At 44.6% G+C, this 26,332-nt stretch overlaps 1 protein-coding gene across 1 annotated transcript in view; it reads right to left on the minus strand.

Moving 5' to 3' along the window:
• The window catches only part of PLCB1 (phospholipase C beta 1), a 1,235,601-nt gene that overhangs the window by 736,573 nt on the left and 472,696 nt on the right, over window positions 1-26,332 (minus strand). The window contains exon 4 of the mRNA XM_073672250.1: window positions 4,203-4,343. Coding sequence (XP_073528351.1) covers window positions 4,203-4,343 — 141 coding nt within the window. The remainder of the gene's footprint in view (window positions 1-4,202; window positions 4,344-26,332) is intronic.

Genomic DNA, 26,332 nt, shown 5'->3' on the forward strand with positions numbered 1-26,332 from the left:
AATGTTGTTTAATGAAACCAATACTGATTACAGGCCCATTACTCAGGGCTATTATCACGTAAAAAAATCTTCAATCAACCAAATACAATTATTGTCCAATGTAAACATGTGCAATGATCAAACAATCAGCAAGAATTTGCTCTATTGTCATTGATCGTAGCTTATATCATGACCGAAAAAATATCATTTGTCAGTAATACATCCACTTCTGATGACAGGTATCTGCAAGTCATTAGTAACAGAAACCACAGGGGAGGAGCAAATCAAGAAGAGACAGAAACAAGAGATCTCACACAAGTAACCACAATTCTAAAAAAAAAATACAAAGATGATTGTCACACTCTGGACATACAGTATACCTCCAACAGAAAAGTAAAGCAATAAGGCAGATTCAGTAATCCTGTCTGTTACAAAGACAGAGCAAACTTAAACCCTTAAGCCCCGGAGCATTTTCCGTTTTTGCATTTTCGTTTTTGCTCCCCTTGTTCCCAGAGCCATAGCGTTTTTATTTTTTGGTCAATATGGCCATGTGAGGGCTTATTTTTTGCGGGACGAGTTGTACATTTCAACACCATTACTAGTTTTACCATATCCTGTACGGGAAAACGGGAAAAAAAATCCAAGTGCGGTAAAATTGCAAAAAAAGTGCAATACCACAGTTGTTTTTTATTTATTTTTTTTACCACGTTCACTGAATGCTAAAACTGACCTGCCCTTCTTATTCTACAGGTCATTACGAGTTCATAGACACCAAACATGTATAGGTTCTTTTATATTTAAGTGGTGAAAAAAAATTCCAAAATTTGGTAAAAAAAAAAATAAAAAAATAGCGCCATTTTCTAAGACCCGTAGCGTCTCCATTTTTCGTGATCTGGGGCTGGTTGATGGCTTATTTTTTGCGCACCGGGCAAACGTTTTTATTGATAACATTTGGGGTAGATCCGATGTTTTGATCGCCCGTTATTGCATTTTATTGCAATTTTGCGGCGACCAAAAAACGTAATTCTGGCGTTTAGAATTTTTTTCTCGTTACGCCGTTTACCGATCGGATTAATTCTTTTTTTATATTGATAGATCAGGCGATTCTGAATGCAGTGATACCAAATATGTGTATATGGGTTTTTTTTATATATATATTTTATTTTGAATGAGGCGAAAGGGGGGTGATTTAAACTTTTATATTTTTTTATTTTTTTTTATATTTTTAAAAACTTTTTTTTTTTACTTTTTGCATGCTTCTATAGGAGACTAGAAGCAGCAACTATCCGATCGCCTCTGCTACATACAGGGGACGAGCAGGTCCCCTGCATGCAGCAGAAATGGTCCTGTGCTATGAACGCCGACCACTAGGTGGCGCTCATAGCGACAAGATCATGACAACCACAGGCGTCTGCTGCAGACCCTGGGTTGTCATGCACGCCCATCGGCGACCCGCGATCACGTGACGGGGTCGCCGGTGGGCGGGGCTTATGACGCGCTACCCGGAAGCGCGCGTTAAATGCTGCTGTCGGAGATTGACAGCGGCATTTAACATGTTAACAGCCGCGGGTGGATCGCGATTCCACCCGCGGCTGTTGCGGGCACATGTCAGCTGTAAGAATCAGCTGACATGTGCTCCGTTCAGTGAGGGCTCAGCGCAGCAGCCCTCACTGAACGGGCAGTACGCAAATATGCGTACTAATACGTCCCCGGTAAGTAAGGGGTTAAAGAAGCATTCCCATCTATATAATTTTTAATTAAATGTGCGTCTATGTGTATGTAATGTGGTGTGAGTGTATTAATATACTCACCTACTGCTGCTCTCTCCGGTGTCCAGCGCCGCTCCTCTCCTCTTCTCAGTGAGGTCACTGTTCTGCAGACTCTCCGGGCCACGCTGAGCTCTGCGTGATCCGGACTTGGGTTTTACAATATAAGCCTATGGAGCGTCAGAACAAGGCACCATAGGCTTTCATTCAGCACATCTCTCCACAAGCAACAGTCACGGTCTCACCTATGCCAATGTATCCATATGTAATCCGTGTTATTCTGAAGAAGGTCTGGATGACCGAAACGTTAATAACCATTAAACTGAATTACAAATAAAAGAATATATTTTTTTATTAATCTTATGAAGTGCCATGATATTTAATCATTTCCATTGGAAACACATTGTCATGAATCATTAGGGGATTTGTGGCAGCTCTGGGTATGCTGGAATTTAATTGTAGTTTTTTTTCCTTTGGTCCTGCAAGGGTTAATGTTAGTCTCTTGCTGGCAGCTTTTTGAGGCCAGTCAGCTGATGTTGGCTGGAAGCACTCCCACCTTCCTTTAAATAGCCACATGACCCATCAGCTGACCGTCGGCTATAGAGTTCGTGCTATTGCAAACCAGCTAGGTGTGTGGAGCCGCTGTTGGAGTTCTTTTCCCTGGTGCTGCTATTAGAGCTTTAGCTGCAGATTCGGAGTTTTGCTGCTGTTTATAAGTTATGTTGTTTTTTTCTTGCTGCCAGTCCATTGTTTGTCTTCTTACCGTGTGTTACATTACCAGTAGTGATAAGGCTAGTGTCCTTGTTGGCCAGTTCACTAGCTAGGGTAAGTTGAGTTGACAGTCGGGAATTAGGCACGTGACGGCGGCGGGGGGGAAGCACCCACATAGGGTGTTAGGGGAGCTTAGGGAGAGACACAGGTTGGTGTCAGGAGGTGTCCCATCCCTCGCTCCCTACCGTTACGGCCTTCCTCCACCCTATATCATTCTGTTGTATCCGTGTGTTGTGCCGTCTGCCGGACATCCCTTTGTCTGTCAGTGACACACATCCTATTCATGAGCCCAGATTTTCCTTTTTTAGTAGAGTGAGGTGTAAACTTTCCATCTCCTTTTATTGTAAGGGCTCGTTCACACTTCTGTATAACACGGCCGAGTGCTATCTGATGTTTTATCAGATAGCACTCGGCCCAGTGTTACACCATGGGGCAGTGCAGATCTGCGATTATTTTCTCATGCCAATTCGGCATGAGAAAACAATCGCAGCATGCAGTGAGTGGCTGCCAGACTCGGCTCACACGCACCCATACAAGTCTATGGAGAAGATGGAGAAATTAAGTTCTCCATCTTCTCCTGAGCTACGGATCTCTCATGCACTCAGATGATGCGCGGATCAAACGCTGACAGCGTTTGAGCTGAGTGTCATTAGCATAATCGGCCCCGATTCTCTCGAATGAGAGAATATACGACAGTGTGAGTGAGACCTAAAAGAAACGTCCGACTCTCACACAGCACAATTTGACCTGGATAGTCTACAGAGTGGTGACGTGACGTCACTGAGAAGAAGAACTGAACGGCGCTAGATCCTGGAGGAGACAGCGCATACAAATTAGACTAATGTTGGCCGAATCCACCAATAATGAAAGTTTCGTCCAAAAGTCTAATATGTATGGGAGCCTTGGATAATTGATTCATGGGGAAGTTTAGGATCCGGCATGTCTGATTTTGGACTACCGATCCTTTTGTTATCCCTAAGCTGCTGCCAGACATGTCCTGCATTGGCTCTTTTACAGAAAACACAGGATCGCTCGGCCGATCCAATGCGCCTGTGTATGGGAGAAACGTCTGAGATAGCTGCCGGCTGAACGATCAGTCAAACCATTTTTCCGCCAACAGCAATTTAATATTGTGTATGGGGGGCTTTAGACTAGACAGGTTGAAAATGTGCCAAATTTGTCAAAGATCATGAAAGATAATACTTATTAGACACTTTTGTGTAACTTTACACCACTTCTTGGTTGGCTTGGTTAATATATAGGATCAGTTTTATTTCATCTTAAGCCACACCTCTTCTCAGTAAAGCCACTCCCCTCCCCATGAAGCCACGCCTCTTCTATACCGAGCCACAAACCGTGTTTTAAAACAGAATAGAATTTGCCAAAATTTAGAGCATTTACAGCAAAGTTTAGTTCCGTTTACTATAATAAATTGACTCAATATATGAACAGAGCCATACAATATTAGATGAGTCTTAAACCTATCCATTTTCTTTAAGACACATCCTTTTTTCTTCATAAACTCGTCGCATGCCCTGTGCGAAGAAAATATATGCTTTTAAGCATAGTAGAGGTCAAGGTGAGTTAAAGATAAATCATTGCCTTTAAGTCTTTAATCTATTGACCACAAAGGTGATATTCTGCTATCAATAAAAACGTGTGAAAACAATAGTAATGATAACCTACCTTGGCAATTTCTTCTTGAAATGCTACTAAATTGAGATATGAAATGTTAACCAGATCTGGTCCATACACAATGGTGAACATCCGATATTCTAATCGACCTCCAAAGTTCCCAACTTCCAACTGCTCTTTCAGCTTGGGGTCCTACGAACACAAAGAAAAATAGTCGATTTTAATTTCCAGGGAGTATTTTAGAAAATGATATCCATGCAAAAACAGCATGTTTTATTTTGTTATTTATTGGTCTGTATTCATTCAATAAAAACATGATCTTTGAAACCCAAGAAAGTTAGAGATGAGTCCACATCTCGTTTCACTAGCCTAAATCTGCAAAATGGCTGGTCATAAAGTTTGCTGGCATAAATTTCAATAAAATCTTTCACTGATGTAAAAAATTCCGATATGACATCCAGGGGTGAACACAGCTTCTATAAATCATTAACCACAGATCATAGTGAAAAATTGGGGGTGCAATGTTAGCATTCACAACCATGTATAGCAAACCTCGGGGTCTCACATAATTTCGCATTCGTTTCAGGCTTCATTGCCGTCTCCATTAGGGGGTCCTGTCTGAAGCCCAGGAAAATGAGATTTAGAAAGAACCCAAATGGAGGCTGGAGCCATCTATTATTAATGAGGCAAGTCTGCAACTTTGCACTCAGATGGGCCTTCTTTTCCTTGGCAGGGCGTATCTTTTATACTGGACACAGTACCGTAGTCTACTGCATTATTTTGAGCTGCATAAAAGACGATCACCACTGAAAAAACAGGTAAACGGCTTTCCAGGTTGCAGACTTTGGACAGGAACACATCAGTATTATAGGTTGCTATTATATAACAATTATATTATATATAATTATATATTATATATGATAGGAGTTGGCCAAAGTATAGTTTTCATATAAAGGTGGTAGGAGGTTCAAGCTACTTCTCTAAGAAAATACATTTTCTTATGTTATCTATCAATAAACCAGAATATATAGGCTACTGGCCATCCCTTATGTCAAAACATCAAATGAGTTGTCCTTTTGTGGTGATCCCTGACCATACTGACCTCATGAAGGAAGACCCTCTTGATGCCAAGTGAGGAACCGATGTATAGCTGCAGTGCCGATTCATACATTACATGGCGTAATGTATGGTTAGATGCTGTAACTCTTTATTGCACTGATTAGAAAAGCACGACTTAATGACAAGTTGTCAGACCTATCGTTAAACTTGTCTTTCCCAGTATTCTTGGTGCTTCTTGGTATGAAAGTGTCTTTTAAATCTCAAAATCAGGTAATAATAAATCAATACCTGTTTTGTAATGGCCAAATCGTTGATATGGATTAGGTTCTCACTGATTCCCCAAACTAGAGATAAGCAAACCCAAACTGTAAAGTTTTGGGGTTCGTACAGGACACCTAGTGTCCGGTGCTGAACTCCGAACACGGACTTCTTCTGGAAGTCCGCTTCACAGTTCGAGAAGTTTGAGGAATACAGAGAGAGAGAGAGATTTTTTCCAGCTCGAAAGTTCGGGTCCCCATTGATTTCTCTGGGGTTTGGGTTCTGGTTCAAGGTCGGATACAGTTCTGGTACCTGAACCAAACTTTAGACTAAAGTTCGATCAAACCCGATGAACCCAAACTTCCAAGGGTCTGCTCATCCCTAACCCCAACCCCTCAAGCACCATTTTGGATATGAAAATCAAAGGTTAATGAATAACAGTTTAGGCTTTGTCTTAGAAATGACAGTAGACTACAGCAAAAGAAGAACTATGTCAGGAAGTGTAGGGGAGCCCCACTTGGATTACAGCCCCTGTCTCCATTTACCTAACAACTTCATGAGTAAATTTACCTGTATAACAAAAGCATTGATTATAATAAACACTTTTGTTTTAGAGGCAAATTTACTTATTCAGTTCAAGTGTCTGCAAAAAAAGGAGACATCAATTTTTGTTCCGAGTCCAGGATCAAACTCTCATAGTCATATCAAAGGGTCTGTGACAAAAATGGCCAACCCACTGATGCCATCCATGTGTCATCCGGGTGCTGTCCATATTTTACTGCTGAATGGGTAGGAGAAGCTTGGATTTTTTTTTTCCAAATAAGAAAAACTGATGCCACACTGATTTTAAAAAAAAGACATGCGGACAAAAAAAAAATTAAAATAAATTGAATCCAGCAAACCGCAGAAAAATGAACCGTTTTTTGTTTTTTTCATGTACAATAAAAAAAACAGGCGTCTAAGTGAAGCCTTAGATGCAGCTTGGTTATAGACTAACCAAGAAAAATGAGCCAGAGTATAAGTTGGTGTGCATGCAACGTGTAGGAGTATGTTCACATTGGCCATTAAAAAGAAAAAAACCTAAGATAGAAACAAAATGAACAAATACTCTGTTGTAAGTAAGTACAATGTAATAGTGCATATAAATAACATGGAGTACTTAGTAAGGACTGTCCCGATTAGGGTAACCTTGACACGGTGGCATACCTCTTACGGGTTTTTTTTAAATCAAAAACAGCGTTTACCTTGTACCCAATGTTATTTTCATGCACTATTACCTTTTACTTACTTACCACAGGGTAATTGCTCATTTTGTTTCTATCTTAGGTTTTGTTGGTTATAGACTAGTAGAGCAGCCATATTGTGCATTATTTCTGACTTTTTTGTTTTGCTGTTTGGTATAACCGTATTACTGTCAAACTTCATCTTGTTACCAACAGAATGAAAGAAAACATGAGCCCTGACACCAGACATCAAATTACATCAGGAATGGTGCAGCCGCCCAACCAAAAAAATGCAGATATGCCATTATCAATCTGATTCTATTTCAGTGTACACTAATTAAAATATCATTACCTTCTTATATTCACTACAGAACATAGAGAGCAAAGGGTTGCAACGGGCAATCATCCAGCTATGGCCATTAATAATGGTAAGTCATGTGATCAGCGGTTGTATTTTCGGCACATCAGGCTGGTTAGACAGATAAATCCAGAGATAACACATCCCCTGATTTATTTCCGGTAATGGGGGAGGTCTCGCTTTACAAAAACTGATCTATTTTTGACGTCATTTTCCAGTATCAGAGATTTCTGCCCTTAGACTACGAGACCCAATCATGACACCATGACACGTATCATTTATCAAAATGAACAGATATAATTTATCACCAGGCAAAATAACGTGGCCTATTGTGACGCAAGATGACAGCCCAATCTTATGTCAGGACAAGGATCACTGGTTCAGAATAAGTTCACCATGATACATTCAGATACAGCGCCAATGTAGAAGGCTGGTCATATATGTGTACTGATCAGATATAGAAAAATAAATGTCTCATAAAATCCAGAATATTACATTTTTTGTCACCTTTTCGGTACTAACCGCAAAATTATCTCGCATATACAGTTCAGTATATTTTCACTATATTTGATTTGTTATAGTTATTTCACGCGTGTTGATTCCAGCATCGGATCCAATGATATGCAGCAAAAACAAAAAATTTGGACATTTGTTTTGATAAGGACAATAAAATATGTTGCATTGTACTGTTCCTTTTTTATTCCTCCTGGAAATGTTCCCACAATGAATATTTGGGGAGTTTTTATTGTAGATTTTATGCAGCATTTCTGCATCTATTATGTTAATTGGCATACTTATTTTTTTACATGTGTTTTTAGTTCATTTTTGATGCTGCAGTTTTTGTCTCTTTTGCTATGTCATGCTTTAAATAAAGTTGCTTTGTTTTTAATACTTCCTGGTATTTCACTTTGACAAAACTTTATTGATACTGTCATGTGCGGATTCCATGTGTTTTTAGTGTGCTTCCGCTACATTTTTACCTGTGGATTTTCCGCATCTAATACAAGTCTATGGGGAAAATCCACACACAAAACTCAGCGTACCCGGAAGAGAAATTGACATATTGTGGATCTCAAACATGCACAGATTTCTATAAATCTCAAGCATTTTGATGGAACTGTTTTTTGCTCGGCAAAAATACACATTGTCAAAAAAACTACTAATAACTCATCTTGGCTACTTAAAGAGTAACCGTCGTTTTAATTTTTACTTCATAAGTGAATAGTACAGATGAAAATAAGAAACTTTGTAATATATCTTATCAGAGAAATCTGCTTCCTGTAGATGGGAGGAGGGCGGAGATAGAGACAGAGCTCCCCCCTCCTCCTCTCCCACCTACATAGAATTTTATCAGCACCAACTGCCATCTCCTATTTCACTAATGAGAATGTCTGTCTGCACTAAATACAGATTTGAACTCAGAATTGAGATAATGGCTGATCAATTCTGGCAGACAAAGGAGCAGATTTCTCTGATAAGATATATTACAGAGTTTCTTATTTTTCTGTCAACTATTGATTTAGGGAATAAAAATTAAACCGATGGTTACTCTTTAACCTTACAGTCCCATTGTTAATAGTGAGCTGGTCCTCACTGTTTGGCACTGTCTGTTCAGTCACTGATACAATATGAATACGTAGTTCAATGGTTCTACCAATGTATCAGCATCTTGACACCACTCTGTGGAAATGTTGTCAGGCCTTACCTTGCGGCACATCAGCTATTTCCAGAACAATGTAGTTATACCCATTTTATATAATCTACATAAAAATAAGAACTTTACATACTTATCTTGCAGAGACCTTGACTACTAGCTTGTATTATATCCCAGAGCTGCATTCACAATTCTGCTAGTTTCCATTGGAAAAAGTTTATGAACTTACTTTAGACTCTCTCCAAATATTTGTGCTAAATAGGGATGAGCGGACCAGTGGAAGTTCGGGTTCTGGTACCCGATCCAAATTTTATTCCACAGTTCGGATAGGGTACAGGAACTGTGCCCGAACTTGAACCAGAACCCCATTAAAAACAATGGGGACCCGAATCTTTGAGCTGGAAAATTCTCGCTCTCTCTTCCCCCGGAACTCCAAAATGGACTTCCAGGAGAAGTCTGCTTTCAGCGTTTAGGTTCGCTCATCTCTAGTGTTAAGCTATGGTTTTCCAACAACAGAATATTGTATAGGGCCTGATAAAAAAAGAAGGAATTCTGAAAAATTTCAGCTCTGAAGCCTATGGAATTGTGAATGAAGATTTTATTATAATACAGGCTGTAATTACTGTATGTATATTCACAAGATGATTTCTTAAATATTTGGTAAAATAATCCCTTTAAATGATCTTTGTATTTTTACACAACTTGATCTCATTTGATAGATAAGGTAACAAATAGACAATCTGCAAACCACATTACTTAATAATCATCTTCCATTAAAAAAAATTACAAGTGCGGCCCGCATGCCTGCTCTTAAACTAAATCCTCTCTAGTCTTTGTCTCTCTGCTCCTCCATGTCAAACTGCATACATGTACAACAGAGAGGAGGGCTTTTAGTTTTAAGCAGGCAAGTTGTTGGACAATTAATAATATAATGAATGCTGGTAATAGAAGGAAACAAAGTTCCAGCACCTATAGTGCTGGCAGACTGAAAATTAAAAGGAAACACACACTTAAAAAGAGTGCATGGTAACTTACAGAGCATGAGAATCAGCACAGTTTCTGGACATATTAGGGTATGTGCACATGTTTAATATGTGCAGCATATTTTTCACGTGTTTTTTTCCTCCCTTTTTTATGCATTTTTGCTTGCGTTTTTTCAGTTGAAAAAATGCTTTAATGGTTCAAATCTGCAAGGAAAAAATAAGCTGCAAGTGCAGGAGATTTCAGAAATTTCATTCACTTTGCTAGCACTGTAAAACGCTGCTTTTTTTCCTCATCAAAAACATGCGGAGAAAAAAATGCGCCAAAAACGCAGCATTGTGAACAAGCCCTTAGAGTGCTACATGCACCACAGCAGTTTTAACTTTTATAAAGTCGACACAAAGCAATAACCCCATTCCCGAGGTCCAAACCTCACGTCAGAGATCACTAGACGTCACAACATTTGATTTACGAACAAACCAGTCCTAAAACTAACTTCAACACTGCTAATAAAAATGATTGAGAAGAAATGAAGCCACAAATAACAGTTGCTCTTTTAACATTCCTTTGATTTACACATGGAAAATAGGATGTTCCATGTAACAATGTTACGTAAAATGCACGGCAAATAATCCTTCATTGGAAGCATATGCTTGGGATTTTGTCCAGATGCTGACACTCACATGTGCTCTTTATAAAGGTTGTTAATGTTACAGGAGAGACAAGCAGCTACACTGTTACTACTTGGTGCTACTTCCGAGCTTGGAAACCATTCAATGTATCAAGTAGAACAATGCAAAGTGGAATCCTGGGAACTAGTAACAATCAGACATCATGTCCCTGAGCCATCATCATGTGCCTGAGCCATCATCATGTCCTTGAGTCATCATCATGTCCCTGAGCCATCATCATGTGCCTGAGCCATCATCATGTGCCTGAGCCATCATCATGTGCCCGAGCCATCATCATGTGCCTGAGCCATCATCATGTCCTTGAGCCATCATGTCCCTGAGCCATCATCATGTGCCTGAGCCATCATCATGTCCTTGAGCCATCATGTCCCTGAGCCATCATCATGTCCCTGAGCCATCATCATGTGCCTGAGCCATCATCATGTCCTTGAGCCATCATGTCCCTGAGCCATCATCATGTGCCTGAGCCATCATCATGTCCCTGAGCCATCATCATGTTCCTGAGCCATCATCATGTGCCCGAGCCATCATCATGTGCCTGAGCCATCATGTCCCTGAGCCATCATCATGTCCCTGAGCCATCATCATGTGCCTGAGCCATCATCATGTGCCTGAGCCATCATGTCCTTGAGCCATCATGTTCCTGAGCCATCATCATGTCCCTGAGCCATCATCATGTGCCTGAGCCATCATCATGTGCCTGAGCCATCATCATGTCCTTGAGCCATCATCATGTGCCTGAGCCATCATCATGTGCCTGAGCCATCATCATGTCCTTGAGCCATCATCATGTGCCTGAGCCATCATCATGTGCCTGAGCCATCATCATGTCCTTGAGCCATCATGTGCCTGAGCCATCATCATGTGCCTGAGCCATCATGCCTCTTTTACATGAGTCTCCAAATCGCTAAATCCTTACAAATTTTGATTGCCTGCTCTGCACTTACCGCTTCTAAAAAGTTAAAAAATAACAGAATAAAGCAAACTAAGCTATCCTCTTGTACTAAGAGTGTTTAATATGCTACTCATTTACTATCCATTTCTGCTGATCATGGAAGATGTGAACAGTTATATGATAACCGCTGAGTATGGTATTAGTTGTCTGTGACGTTAATTTGTATTAATTCCTCTTTACCCATAATAGTGTGAGACATTGAGGAATGATATGGACAAGAGAAATTCAGAGTAACTTACTGTGTATGAGTTAGGAAGTGATAAAGCAATAATGGAAACTAAACAAAAAACATTCGGGATAAATTGTAACGGGTCCGGGAGGCGGAACCTCTGAGCTACTATACAAGGGGGCGGCCCTTGTAAGGGAGCGGGTGGCAGTCTCTGGGTGAACGGACAGGGAGTTACGGCAAGTGATCAGGGCAGTCTCTGGGTAAGGGGTAGGTACGACCTGTGATGGCAGAGCCTCCGGGTAGGCTAGCAGGCAGATGGTAGATGTGTGCTCCCAGGTGAGCAAGCGAGAGTCTCTGGAATAGCAGGTGGTCACGGCACGTGACGGCGGAACCTCCGGGCTGGCAAGCAGGCAGGTAACGGAGATGCGCTCCCAGGTGAGCGGGCAAGAGTCTCTGAGATAGCTGGTGGTCACAGCACGTGACAACGGAGCCTCCGGGCTGGCAAGCAGGCAGATAACGGAGAAGCGCTCCCAGGTGAGCGGGCAAGCTGGTCCATAGACAGACTGACCGGAGTAGTAAGGCAGACCGTCGGACCTCAGGCAAGCAGGCAGGTAGCTGATATGCGCTCCCAGGTGAGCGGGCAGGCTGGTCCTTTAGACAGACTGACAGGAGTAGTAAGGCAGACCGTCGGACCTCAGACTGGCAGACAGGTAACAAGTATTCAGGCAGGAATCAGGCAGGTAACTGGCAGGTAACTGGCAGGAAACTGGCAGGAAACTGGCAGGAAACTGGCAACGGGACCTGAGGGCTGAAGCACAGGTGAGACACAGGTGCAAACAACATTGCTCGGGCACCTCCATTTTGGAGGAGGTGCCTTATATATGATGAAGTCCTCCGGCCATTGGCCGGGGACTCTTTAGGGCGGCGCGCGCGGCCCCTTTAATAGGAGGGGAGCGCGCGCGCCCTAAGCACAGGGGCCGGGAAGGAGCGCGCGCTGAGAGCAGAGCAGGAGGAGGACGCCGGGACGGAGCGCGCGCTGACAGCAGAGCGGGGGGAGGATGCCGGGCACGGAGCAGAGCGGTGAGGGGAGCAGCGTCCCTGCCTAGCAGAGGGCAGGGACGCCGGCACTACAGTACCCCCCCCTTTAGGCCCCCCCTTTTTTAGGCCAGACAGAAATTTAGCTAGGATGAGAGGGGCATGGATGTTCTCCCGGGGCTCCCACGTTCTCTCCTCAGGACCAAACCCCTTCCAATCTACCAGGAAAAAGGTCTTTCCTCTTACCCTTTTGGTGGCAAGAATGTTCTCTACCTCAAACTCGTCCTCAGCAGAAACCGGAGCAGGAGGCGTACCTGTAGACTTGGAAAAAGAGTTAAGCACCACAGGTTTGAGGAGAGACACATGGAAGGAGTTAGGGATCCGTAAGTTGGCCGGGAGTTTCAATTTATAGGCCACCGGGTTGATCTGACTGATGACCTCCAGTGGGCCGATGAACCGAGGCCCTAACTTATAGGAAGGGATCTTGAGCCGGACATATTTGGACGAGAGCCAGACTTTATCCCCAGGGCGGAATTGAGGAGGGTCCAGACGTTTTTTGTCAGCGTGTCTTTTCATACGCTCGGATGACAGAAGGAGTGCGGACCGGGTACTCTCCCATATGGAGGAAAATTTGTTAACAAGAGATTCCGCAGCCGGATTGTCCGCCGAGGTGGAGACGGGAAACGGGATCCGAGGATGCTGACCGTAGACTACAAAAAACGGGGATTTGGAGGAAGACTCGCTCTCGTGATTGTTGTACGAGAATTCGGCCCATGGCAGGAGATCCACCCAGTCAGAATGGTGGGCATTAACGAAGTGCCGAAGGTAACTGGTCAGGTTCTGATTGATCCGCTCCACTTGACCATTAGACTGTGGGTGGTAAGCGGAGGAGAAGTCCAGGGTGACGTCCAGCAATTTACAAGTGGCTCTCCAGAAACGGGAAGTGAACTGTACCCCACGATCCGACACGATGTGACGGGGCAGGCCATGAAGACGGAAGATGTGGCGGATAAAGTCTTTAGCCAGCTCGGGTGCAGACGGAAGACCTGGCAGTGGAATGAAGTGAGCCATCTTGGAGAAGCGGTCAGCGACCACCCAAATGACCGTACAACCGGCAGAGACGGGCAGATCAGTAATGAAGTCCATCGTTATATGCTGCCAGGGGGCAGCAGGTACTGGCAGAGGTAGGAGGCGGCCGGCCGGCAGGTGTCTCGGAACTTTGTTGCGGGCGCAGGACACACAGGCAGAAACAAAGTCTATTACATCCTTGTGCAGGTTAGGCCACCAGTAGTGCCGGGTAATAAGCTGGAGGGTCTTTTTCTGACCGGCGTGGCCAGCTAGTTTAGACGAATGACCCCAGTGTAGGATCTTCTCCCGATCAGGTACTGGTACGAACGTCTTACCAGGAGGAAGACGATTTAGACTCACGGGAGCCACCTGCATTACTCTGGCGGGATCGATGATATGTTTCGGATCCTCCTCGAGATCAGACACCAGAAAGGATCGAGACAAGGCGTCCGCCTTGACGTTTTTGTCAGCCGGGCGAAAATGAAGGACAAAATCAAAACGAGCAAAAAACAAGGACCACCGGGCTTGGCGCGGGTTAAGTCTCTGGGCATGCTGGAGGTAAGCCAAGTTCTTGTGGTCAGTGTAAATTATTACCGGGTGAAGAGCCCCCTCGAGCAGGTAACGCCACTCCTCCAATGCCAGTTTGATGGCCAATAACTCTCGGTCTCCTATGGAATAGTTGCGCTCAGAGGAGGAGAAGAGTTTAGAGAAGAAGCCACAAGTTACCATCCTCCCGGAAGATGATTTTTGAGTAAGTACCGCTCCGGCTCCAGAGGAGGAGGCGTCAACTTCCAGGAAGAACTGCTTGTTGCCATCTGGGCGATGCAGCACCGGGGCGGAAGAGAAGGCCTGTTTAAGGGAAAGAAAGGCCTCCTCTGCTTCGGGTGGCCACTCTTTGGGATTAGTACCTTTACGGGTGAGCGCAGAAATTGGGGCCGTCCGGGAAGAGAAGTGTGGTATGAAGAGGCGGTAGTAGTTGGCGAAGCCCAGGAATCGCTGAATGGCCTTCAACCCCTCCGGTCGGGGCCATTTCTCGATGGCAGACAGTTTCTCAGGATCCATTTGTAGGCCGGTCTGAGAGATAATGTAGCCCAGAAACGGAAGCGAGGTCTGCTCAAAGAGGCACTTCTCAAATTTAGCGTAGAGATGGTTCTGCCTTAGCCTGAGCAGGACCTGACGAACGTCCCTCCGGTGAGTCTGGAGATCCGGAGAGAAGACCAAGATGTCGTCCAGGTACACCACTACGCAGGAGTAGAGAAGGTCCCGGAAGATGTCATTGACCAACTCTTGAAAGACGGCAGGAGCGTTACAGAGACCAAAGGGCATTACCAGGTATTCATAGTGGCCGTCCCGGGTGTTGAATGCCGTCTTCCATTCATCCCCCTGACGAATACGAACCAGGTTGTACGCCCCACGAAGGTCCAGTTTGGTGAAGATCCTAGCCCCCCTCAGACGATCAAATAATTCTGGAATGAGCGGAAGGGGGTACTTATTCTTCACCGTGATCAGGTTTAGGCCTCTATAGTCTATACAGGGACGGAGAGAGCCGTCCTTCTTTTTGACGAAAAAGAAGCCTGCTCCCGCCGGGGAGGTAGATTTCCGGATGAATCCTCTGGCCAGATTCTCCTCAATATATTCGGACATTGACCGGGTCTCAGCAGCGGATAAAGGATAGATACGCCCACGGGGAGGAGTAGTACCGGGTAGCAGATCGATGGGACAGTCGTATGGTCTATGTGGTGGTAATGTCTCTGCCTCCTTTTTATTAAAGACATCTGCATAAGACCAATAAGGAATCGGAAGTCCAGGTAGATTAGCTGGGGTAGGAGAGGGACGGACGGGATGGACGGGAACCAGGCAGGTTTTATGACAGTCTTGTCCCCAGCGAAGGACCTCTCCGGTTTGCCAGTCTAGCACGGGTGCATGTCTCTGGAGCCAGGGCAGACCTAGCAAGAGGGCGTGAGAGAGTCCAGGCAGAACATGAAAGGAGATACTTTCAGAATGCAGCATTCCCACCTGCAGGGTAATGGATTCGGTGATGAGTTGAATGGGGCGAGGTAAGAGGCCCCCATCCACGGCAGCGACAGACAAGGGTACAGCCAGAGGTTTGGTGGGGATGCGGTATTTCTCAACCAGGGACTGTGAAATAAGGTTCCCGGCTGCTCCAGAGTCAAGTTGGGCTAGTTCGAAATAACGGTTCTCCCCGTAGATGATCGAAACTGACAACAGCAGGGATGGAGAGGATTTATTCTTGTCTAGGTGGACCTCTCTGAGCGAACCTAGACACAGGCGTTTCCCGACCTCTCCGGGCAGGCACGGATCCGGTGCTCCTTACTGCCACAGTAGAAGCAGCTCCCCTCGGCACGGCGTGAGTCCTGACGGGTTTTGACCATCTTGGTCTGGTCGACCTGCATAGGCTCAGGAGAGTGTACCTGGGGAGAGATGGAGGGAATGACGGGTTTCTGGAAAGTAGGAGCTAAACGTGGAATCCTTCTCTCACGGGTGACCTCTTTGGCACGCTCCTGGAACCGTAGGTCAATCCGGGTGGCAAGGGTTATTAGATCATCGAGAGAGGTAGGAATGTCCCGACCAGCAAGTTCATCTTTAATACGACCGGACAGACCCTCCCAGAAGACGGATACCAGAGCGTCGTTATCCCAGGCCAGCTCCGAGGCAAGGGTGCGGAACCGTATGGCATATTGGCCCACGGTGAGACCCTCCTGACGGAGGCGTAGCAGAGAGGATGCGGATGAGGTCTTCCGTCCGGGTTCGTCGAAGACTTTCCGGAAAGCCGAGAGAAAAGCAGGCAAGTTGGACACCAGGGGGTCTCCTCTCTCCCATAGAGGATTTAGCCAGGCCAGGGCCTCCCCGGTGAGATGGGACATGATAAAGGCAATTTTGGCCCGGTCGGAATTAAACTGATGGGACAAAAGTTCAAAGTGCAGGGTGCACTGATTTATGAAGCCCCTAGCCTGGACGGAGTCGCCTCCGAAGCGAGGAGGTGCAGACAGCCGGGGACCGGGATAGGTTACCATGGTATTAGTGGGTAGCGGAGCTGCCGGGTTGCGAGTCATGGTACTGGCAGTGGCTGCAGGTGGTGCAGTCAGAGTGTCCAGGCGAGTATTGACATTCCGCAGGTGACCCAGGATGGACTCCTGTTGGGACCTTTGACGGGACAGTTCATGACACAGGTCCGTGAGTGAGGGAGCTTGGGTGCCACCGGGTTCCATGGCCCGAGCAAACTGTAACGGGTCCGGGAGGCGGAACCTCTGAGCTACTATACAAGGGGGCGGCCCTTGTAAGGGAGCGGGTGGCAGTCTCTGGGTGAACGGACAGGGAGTTACGGCAAGTGATCAGGGCAGTCTCTGGGTAAGGGGTAGGTACGACCTGTGATGGCAGAGCCTCCGGGTAGGCTAGCAGGCAGATGGTAGATGTGTGCTCCCAGGTGAGCAAGCGAGAGTCTCTGGAATAGCAGGTGGTCACGGCACGTGACGGCGGAACCTCCGGGCTGGCAAGCAGGCAGGTAACGGAGATGCGCTCCCAGGTGAGCGGGCAAGAGTCTCTGAGATAGCTGGTGGTCACAGCACGTGACAACGGAGCCTCCGGGCTGGCAAGCAGGCAGATAACGGAGAAGTGCTCCCAGGTGAGCGGGCAAGCTGGTCCATAGACAGACTGACCGGAGTAGTAAGGCAGACCGTCGGACCTCAGGCAAGCAGGCAGGTAGCTGATATGCGCTCCCAGGTGAGCGGGCAGGCTGGTCCTTTAGACAGACTGACAGGAGTAGTAAGGCAGACCGTCGGACCTCAGACTGGCAGACAGGTAACAAGTATTCAGGCAGGAATCAGGCAGGTAACTGGCAGGTAACTGGCAGGAAACTGGCAGGAAACTGGCAGGAAACTGGCAGGAAACTGGCAACGGGACCTGAGGGCTGAAGCACAGGTGAGACACAGGTGCAAACAACATTGCTCGGGCACCTCCATTTTGGAGGAGGTGCCTTATATATGATGAAGTCCTCCGGCCATTGGCCGGGGACTCTTTAGGGCGGCGCGCGCGGCCCCTTTAATAGGAGGGGAGCGCGCGCGCGCGCGCCCTAAGCACAGGGGCCGGGAAGGAGCGCGCGCTGAGAGCAGAGCAGGAGGAGGACGCCGGGACGGAGCGCGCGCTGACAGCAGAGCGGGGGGAGGATGCCGGGCACGGAGCAGAGCGGTGAGGGGAGCAGCGTCCCTGCCTAGCAGAGGGCAGGGACGCCGGCACTACATAAATGTGGCTTGTTCATACAGACAACTGTATAGTTCTGCAGTCACTGCCTATACCGGCTGTTAGCTAAGATGTACAGGATGTATTGGACTTGCCTATATATTAACTTTCTAGCCATTCATTCAGGCGGAATTTGGACTGGAAGTGTGTAGCAGCCTCGGCCAAGTACTGCAGTAACTGCTTTTAAATAGGAGGCGATCTGCAGTACTGGGCAGTGGCAGCTACATGGTGAAAGGATATGTACAGGATAGGTCATCAAATAGGTCATCAGGACCAAATGTTAGAAAAACTCCTATAAGACTAATAGTAATAATAAGATTCTTAAAAGGAGGTCCTTTTGTATATCTATAGTGCTAAACAGCTCCTTGTATGGATGACTTTCTCATATTACAGACTGTATAGACAGTACTTATAGTGCTAAACAGCTTATTACATGGTACCCTTAAAGGGGTGCTCTCAAGTTTAAATATTATCCCTTATCCACAAGCGGGTAGATATTTTTCTGATGATTAGGGGTCCTACCGCCATGGTCCCCTTCAATCCAGAGAATCCAGAGTCCCAGCTGGATGGCGTAGAGGTTTATCATGTACACTACTGCTACATTCATTCATTCTTAATGGGAGCACCGCAGCGCTCGACCGATCTTTGGTATTCCTATTAGACTGAATGGTCAGGCAGTGTGTATGATCAATCTTCACCCCATTCAGTCAGAGCTCTTCAGAGCCCCCGTTCTCAGGATTAGTGAGGTCTGACTCCCAGCATTCAGACAGTTATCCAATACCCTTTAGATAGGAGATAAATTTCAAACTTGAGAGGTGAGAGCACCCCTTTAATTTGAGGGCAGTGTACATCCAAAAACAGGGTTTAGATCCAGCTGCTGCCAGAGCAGCTAGCAGCTCACCAGTGGAGATGCCGGTATTGGACCCTCACCTATCTTGAGGATAGGTCATCACTGCTGTATGCCCAGAGAACCCCTTTAAAATTTTTTTGCAACCTGGATCCTAAAGTGTAAAAACAAAATCTATTTTTCGTATAACTTTTTTCTTTTGTACTTTATATATACACAGTAGAACTACACCTATGAATTTCACGAGTTGAAGGAGCCTTGAGATTACCCATTGATGGATCATCCAAATGCCACAGCATATGGGGTAAAGATTATATTACTTTTAATTCTAATGATTTTTCTTGTGACTGACCATGAATTTCCTTTATTATCAAACTTTCTATTAAAACTGCTAAATAAATGTTTGCTGCTGTAGAGTATCAGTCCACTTATGTCTATGTCAAATACTATATCTCTTGGAAATTGCACAGTAAGTCTAAGTGTCACCGAGTAGCTTAACAGTATTACTTGAAGGTCTACTGTGCTTTCAATTTTCTCAGATACTAATATGAAAGACCGGTTGAAATATTCTACCTGTCACATATCATCAGCCAGTATGAGGCTATAGGCTTACAATCAAAAGACTGTAAAAGCCTTTTTTCCAAGAAATCAATATATTTTGTTTCTCTTTGCCTTAATAACAATGGAGAAGTCAGCCGAGCTTTATTTGTTTGTAATCCCCTTTTCATAGAATAAAATAAAAAAAATAACTACTGCACTGAATCACCTCCAATGGTGGATAAAAGGATTTTATTTCATTTCATTAATGAAGGTCGATTTGTAGCAAAGAGTTTAGCTCAGAGATATTCCTCAGCCTCAAAGAAAAAGCTTCCCAGAAATGTTCTATTTTCCAAGCGAAAAGCTAACAAAAAGTAGATACAAAAATGGAAATCAAATCATTTTCATCAAACTACTGTATATATATATATATATATATATATATATATATATATATATATATATATACACAGTTGTGCTCAAAAGTTTACATACCCGGCAGAATTTTTCCTTCCTTGGTCTTGTTTCAGAGAATATGAATGATAACTAAAGAACTTTTTCTCCACTCATGGTTATTGGTTGGGTGAAGCCATTTATTGTCAAACTACTGTGTTTTCTCTTTTTAAATCTTAATGACAACCAAAAACATCCAAATGACACTGATCAAAAGTTCACATACCCTGGTGATTTTGGCCTGATAACATTCACAGAATTTGACACAAATGGGTTTGAATGGCTACTAAAGGTAACATCCTTACCTGGGACCACTTTGCTTGTAATCAGTGTGTGTGCATAAAAGCTGAGTGAGTTTCTGGGATCCAGACACTCTTGCATCTTTCATACAGCCACTGACGTTTCTGGATTGTGAATCATGTGGAAAGCAAAAGAATGGTCAACGGATCTACGGGAAAAGGTAGTTGAACTGTATAACACAGGGAAGGGATACAAAAAATATCCAAGGAATTGATAATGCCAGTCAGCAGCGTTCAAACTGTGATTAACAAATGGAAAATCAGGGGCTCTGTAAAATCCAAACCACGGTCAGGTAGACCCACAAAAGTTTCGGCCACAACTGCCAGGAAAATTGTTTAGTGATGCAAAGAAAAAAACCCAAATAACATCAGCTGAAATTCAGGACTCTGAAAACTAGCGGTGTGGCTGTTTCAAGATGCACAATAAGGAGGCACTTGAAGAAAAATGGGCTGCATGGTCGAGTCGCCAGAAGAAAGCCATTACTGCACAAATGCCACAAAGTATCTCGCCTACAGTACGTCAAATAGCACAAAGACAAGCCTCAAAACTTCTGGAACAAGGTAATTTGGAGTGATGAGACCAAAATTGAACTTTTTGGCCACAACCATAAATGTTACATTTGGAGAGAGGGCAGCAAGACCTATGATAAAAGGAACACCATTCGTACAGTAAGGCACGGAGGTGGATGGCTGATATTTTGGGGATGTGTGAGCTACAAAGGCACAGGAAACTTGGTAAAAGTTGAAGGAAAGATGAATGTATCATGTTATCAGCAAATACTGGAGGCAAATTTGCACTCATCAGCCCGGAAGCTGCATATCGGACGTACTAGGACGTTCCAACATGACAACGATCCAAAACACAAGGTCAAGTTGACCTGTCATTGGCTACAGCAGAACAAAGTGAAGGTTCTGGAGTGGCCATCTTTGTCTCCTGACCTCAATATCATTGAGCCACTCTGGGGAGATCTCAAGCGCGCAGTTCATGCTAGACAGCCAAGAAATTTATAGAAGCTGGAGTTTTTTTGCCAAGAAAAATGGGCAGCTTTACCATCTGAGAAATTAAAGAACCTCATCCACAAGTACCACAAAAGACTTCAAGCTGTCATTAATGTTCGAGGGGGCAATACACGGTATTAAGAACTGGGGTATGGAAACTTTTGATCAGGGTCATTTGGATGTTTTTGGTTGTCATTAAGATTTAAAAAGAGAAAACACAGTAGTTTGCCACTAAATGGCTTCACCCAACCAATAACCATGAGTGGAGAAAAAGTTTTTTTATCATTCGTATTCTCTGAAACAAGGCCAAAAAGGGAAAAATTCTACCGGGGTATGTAAACTTTTGAGCACAACTGTATATATATACACATTTATTTATTTTCTTTAATTTATGTATTTCTGCCCCATTTGCTAAACTTGCTGACAAGTGCCTATATTCGCTGTTCAGCTTGCTGCCCACGAGGACAGATAAGCTCAAACTATCATGTCTGTCTGGTAAACCAAAGTAAGCAAATCTGCTGGAAACATTTTTTTGGACAGTTTAGGTGGTATTCTTAATCTTTATTCACATATCAGTATTTTTGATCAGTATTTCACCTGCATTTGTATTGCCCAAACACATAACAGGTGTCAATCTTTCAATTTTAGTCTTTCTCTGTAAGTTCCACTCCTGGCATTGGCATACAAACACTGATGCAAAATACTGACCAAATACTGATGTGTGAATAAGGATTTAAGCTGTATAAAACAGGAGTTAGGAATTTGAGATTCAAATGTTAGACTTAATTCACGCATCAGTATTTTTGTTCAGTATTTCATCAGTATTTTCATCCGAAAACCAGGAGTTTCTCCAAAACACAGAACACGTGTCAAATCTTTCAATTTTAGTTTTTATTTGATTGTTTCACTCCTGGTTTTCACATAGAAACACTGATGCAAAATATTGACGTGTGAATAAGCCCTTAGTGATTTATAGGGTACAAACAAATCCCGAGTAGTCACATCGTCCCTTCCATCTGTCCTCTCTCCTAAAGTCTGTAGGTGAGCAAAGGGTGGAGTAACTCATCTCTGTGGCATTAGTCTATCAGAGATTATTTCTAGTATGTAACAATGGAGACACATAGTTCCGTATAGGATCTGGAAACAGAAAAATGTAGGATATCTTTTGGCAGATACACAGCACATAGAGAACTTTGGCTCAGATAATGTAATCATGTATTAATCCTTTCACTCCATTCCTGACTGCGCCGTATATTTTACTCTTCTTTTTCAGTTGTTTTGAAAGGAACTTTTTGACAATAAAGGAAAAGTTTCTCTCTCATGCCACTTTTACATGATTTTGGATGGAAGTTTGCCTTAGTTTTCGAGGCTTTATCAAATGTCAACTGAAAAAACTTGTAGCCGTATTAGATGTGAAATGTATGCGCTGGATTCAATCTGATATCAGACAGCGCTTTCTTTTAGTTCAGAAAGCTTCATATACGTGAGCTTCAAAGATTTCAGTTCAGAAAAGGTGCTCTATGTGCAAGTGAACCTGCTGAAGACGTGGTTACTCAGCAGCAGCTTCTGCATTCAGTCTTTGAATTAAATGTTCCTTTTTCTTATCAACACGGTAAACTTTACGGTCAAACTGTGTACGTTCACTTGCAAAAAATATTTGGACTAAACAAAAAGTTGTGGAACAAGATAATTATTGTCATTTTTTTTCCAATGGTCGAACTGGAAAAAAGTACCGTAATGCTGTGTGAAATACAAATGATAAATGTAGATTGAGAAGATATATCTAGTTATTAGGAGCAAGTAACTTATTGATCTCAAAAAGTTACAGTAACCAGAACATATATTTATAGCTATGTATAGTAGTACAAAGCAAATGAGGCACTCAGAAAGTTGCAGTGAATGAAATAAGTTTAATTGCTAATCCTCATAGTTGTTAACGTTTCGGTCCTACATATAGACCTTCATCAGAACTGATTGCCTGCAGCGTGCAGGCATGTAGCCTTCCAGCAAAACCTATTCTGCTGCACCATTGCCTCCAGTCTGTGCTGCTCACTCTGACCTATGGCTTAGAGAGTCCAGCTCTGTCTTGTTCCCCTCTTCACTGTCCTTTGTCTGTCTGTAGACAACTGGCTGCAGTCTCCCTCTTCAGTGAAACAAAACATTGCTAAGCCTTAATCCTTGGCCACTTGGAGAACATTGAACTGATCAACAAGAAATTAACCCTGTTTTCTCTGCAAACTTTTTACAAGACTGTAATGATCATGAAGAAAATGCGGCAGGCTAACAAACAGCGAGGGCGACTATATTTTGAGTTTTATTTACTCAATTGTTTCTTGGTTTAGCTGTCCTTTAAGGGGTTAATATTTGACCCCAACTTAATTTTCTCCATTGTAAAAAGACAAAAAGCGCAATAGGGTCTCATCAGGGTATTAAGGTTGAAGATTTGTTTGAAAGCTGCTCACCTTTCACATATGGTTGTCCTGAGTAGTGTTGAGCGAATTTATTCGGCATTTCAAATTCGGGTTCGTGTTCAGGGTTCCGGCTTGTTCGCGCCAAAAAATCGCCTCCGCCCATGAACATCCCTGATTTGCCACGTTGTCACGCAGATAACCCCGAACACGAACCCGAATTTGAAATGCTGAACAAATTCGCTCAACACTAGTCCGGGAGAAGGAGTCGGATTTGACTCTGAAACGTGTCGACAAATAAACCACCTTTAATTAACTTGTTCTATGATTCGTCCTTGAATCAGCAGCGCACTTGACGTCCACCTACTCTGGCTTTCTATTTGTTTTCACCATTGATACATAGAAAGATTCTCAAACAAACGTAGACAATTGGCTTTAAAATAATTTGTAGTTGATGAATAGTGAGTATTCACATGGCTCTCTTATGTTCTCTATCTACGTGTTTGGCGACCACTCATCACTGGCTGACAGATGTGCCGAGGAGCTGCGCTCCCCTCCCTCTCCTCACCAGCCATTCAATTGCCCTTAAAGAACTCATACATCACTCGCAGCCAACAAAGATATGAATCAGACATCATGCCAGAAGTAAATTGATTCTAATTAATCTCCCCACATTGAGTAGGTGTGATGTATACATTTTATCAGAACCCTGCACTATAGTCTGGAGTCTGCGAAATAAAAGTGCCACCTGTCCAATATCAAAGAGAATGACTATCAATTTAACTTTTATTGTATCCATGGAAACAATAGCAACAGATGTGACTAATGAAGAAAGGGAGAGCGAGAAATGTTAAGGTCCCAATCAGGATTTTTTTTTTCCACTTCGCTGCGCAACTGGGGAAATCTGGACACATTCATTTTTAACAAGGCCTTTAATTGCCTGCATTCCATGTTCAGAAATTATGTTATCCACAAGTGAGCTGTATGAGGTGGTAATTACTAAGAAAGCCCTTGATGAATCACTGAAAAGTTATATCAACCATAAAAAGTATGTTTATATCTAAATGCGATGGATTTTCATTAGAAGCTCTATTATATGGGAGCGTTAAACTAGAAGAAGAGGGGATGGGAAGAAAAACGCCGGACACGAACATGAAACCAGAGAACATACTAATGAAAGATATGAAGTGCGACAAAGAAGGTCCAAGACAAGATACTTGGAAAAGAGGTAAGAAAATTTCTAATACAATCCACAGGGAGAAGATTGGAACAAAACAAAATCGTGTAAACTGCGTGCTAGCAAATGCCAGGAGCCTGACAAACAAGATGGATGAACTGGAAGCAGAAATATCTACAGGTAACTATGACATAGTGGGAATAACCGAGACATGGTTGGATGAAAGCTATGACTGGGCAGTTAACTTACAGGGTTACAGTCTGTTTAGAAGGGATCGAAGAAGTCGAAAAGGGGGTGGAGTCTGTCTATATGTAAAGACGTGTCTGAAGCCTACAATACGGGAGGATGTATGGGAGGGAAATGAGGAGGTCGAGTCCTTATGGGTGGAGATACATGGGGCAAAAAACAATAATAAAATTATCATAGGAGTCTGTTATAAACCACCAAATATAGCAGAAGCCACGGAAAGTCTATTAATGAGACAAATAGACGAAGTAGCAAAAAATAACGAGGTGATTATTGTAGCGCTGGCGTCCCTGCCCTCTGCTAGGCAGGGACGCTGCTCCCCTCACCGCTCTGCTCCGTGCCCGGCGTCCTCTCCCCGCTCTGCTGTCAGCGCGCGCTCCTTCCCGGCGTCCTCCTCCCGCTCTGCTCTCAGCGCGCGCTCCTTCCCGGCCCCTGTGCTTAGGGCGCGCGCGCGCGCTCCCCTCCTCTTAAAGGGGCCGCGCGCGCCGTCCTAAGGAGTCCCCGGCCAATGGCCGGAGGACTTCATCATATATAAGGCACCTCCTCCAAAATGGAGGTGCCCGAGCAATGTTGTTTGCACCTGTGTCTCACCTGTGCTTCAGCCCTCAGGTCCCGTTGCCAGTTACCTGCCAGTTACCTGCCAGTTTCCTGCCAGTTTCCTGCTAGTTGCCTGCCTGATTCCTGCCTGAATACTTGTTACCTGTCTGCCAGCCTGAGGTCCGACGGTCTGCCTTACTACTCCTGTCAGTCTGTCTAAAGGACCAGCCTGCCCGCTCACCTGGGAGCGCATATCAGCTACCTGCCTGCTTGCCTGAGGTCCGACGGTCTGCCTTACTACTCCGGTCAGTCTGTCTATGGACCAGCTTGCCCGCTCACCTGGGAGCGCTTCTCCGTTATCTGCCTGCTTGCCAGCCCGGAGGCTCCGTTGTCATGTGCTGTGACCACCAGCTATCTCAGAGACTCTTGCCCGCTCACCTGGGAGCGCATCTCCGTTACCTGCCTGCTTGCCAGCCCGGAGGTCCCGTTGTCACGTGCGGTGACCACCAGCTATTCCAGAGACTCTTGCCCGCTCACCTGGGAGCGCTTCTCCGTTACCTACCTGCCTGCCAGCCCGGAGGTTCCGCCGTCACGTGCCGTGACCACCTGCTATTCCAGAGACTCTCGCTTGCTCACCTGGGAGCACACATCTACCATCTGCCTGCTAGCCTACCCGGAGGCTCTGCCATCACAGGTCGTACCTACCCCTTACCCAGAGACTGCCCTGATCACTTGCCGTAACTCCCTGTCCGTTCACCCAGAGACTGCCACCCGCTCCCTTACAAGGGCCGCCCCCTTGTATAGTAGCTCAGAGGTTCCGCCTCCCGGACCCGTTACAGTTTGCTCGGGCCATGGAACCCGGTGGCACCCAAGCTCCCTCGCTCTCGGACCTCTGTCTTGAACTGTCCCGTCAGAGGTCCCAACAGGAGGCCATCCTGGGTCACCTGCGGAATGTTAATACTCGCCTGA

This window comes from Phyllobates terribilis, unplaced genomic scaffold (assembly GCF_046119375.1).
Source record: "Phyllobates terribilis strain yellow unplaced genomic scaffold, ASM4611937v1 Scaffold_3__8_contigs__length_932513732, whole genome shotgun sequence".
In the NCBI taxonomy this organism is placed as follows: Eukaryota; Metazoa; Chordata; class Amphibia; order Anura; family Dendrobatidae; genus Phyllobates; species Phyllobates terribilis.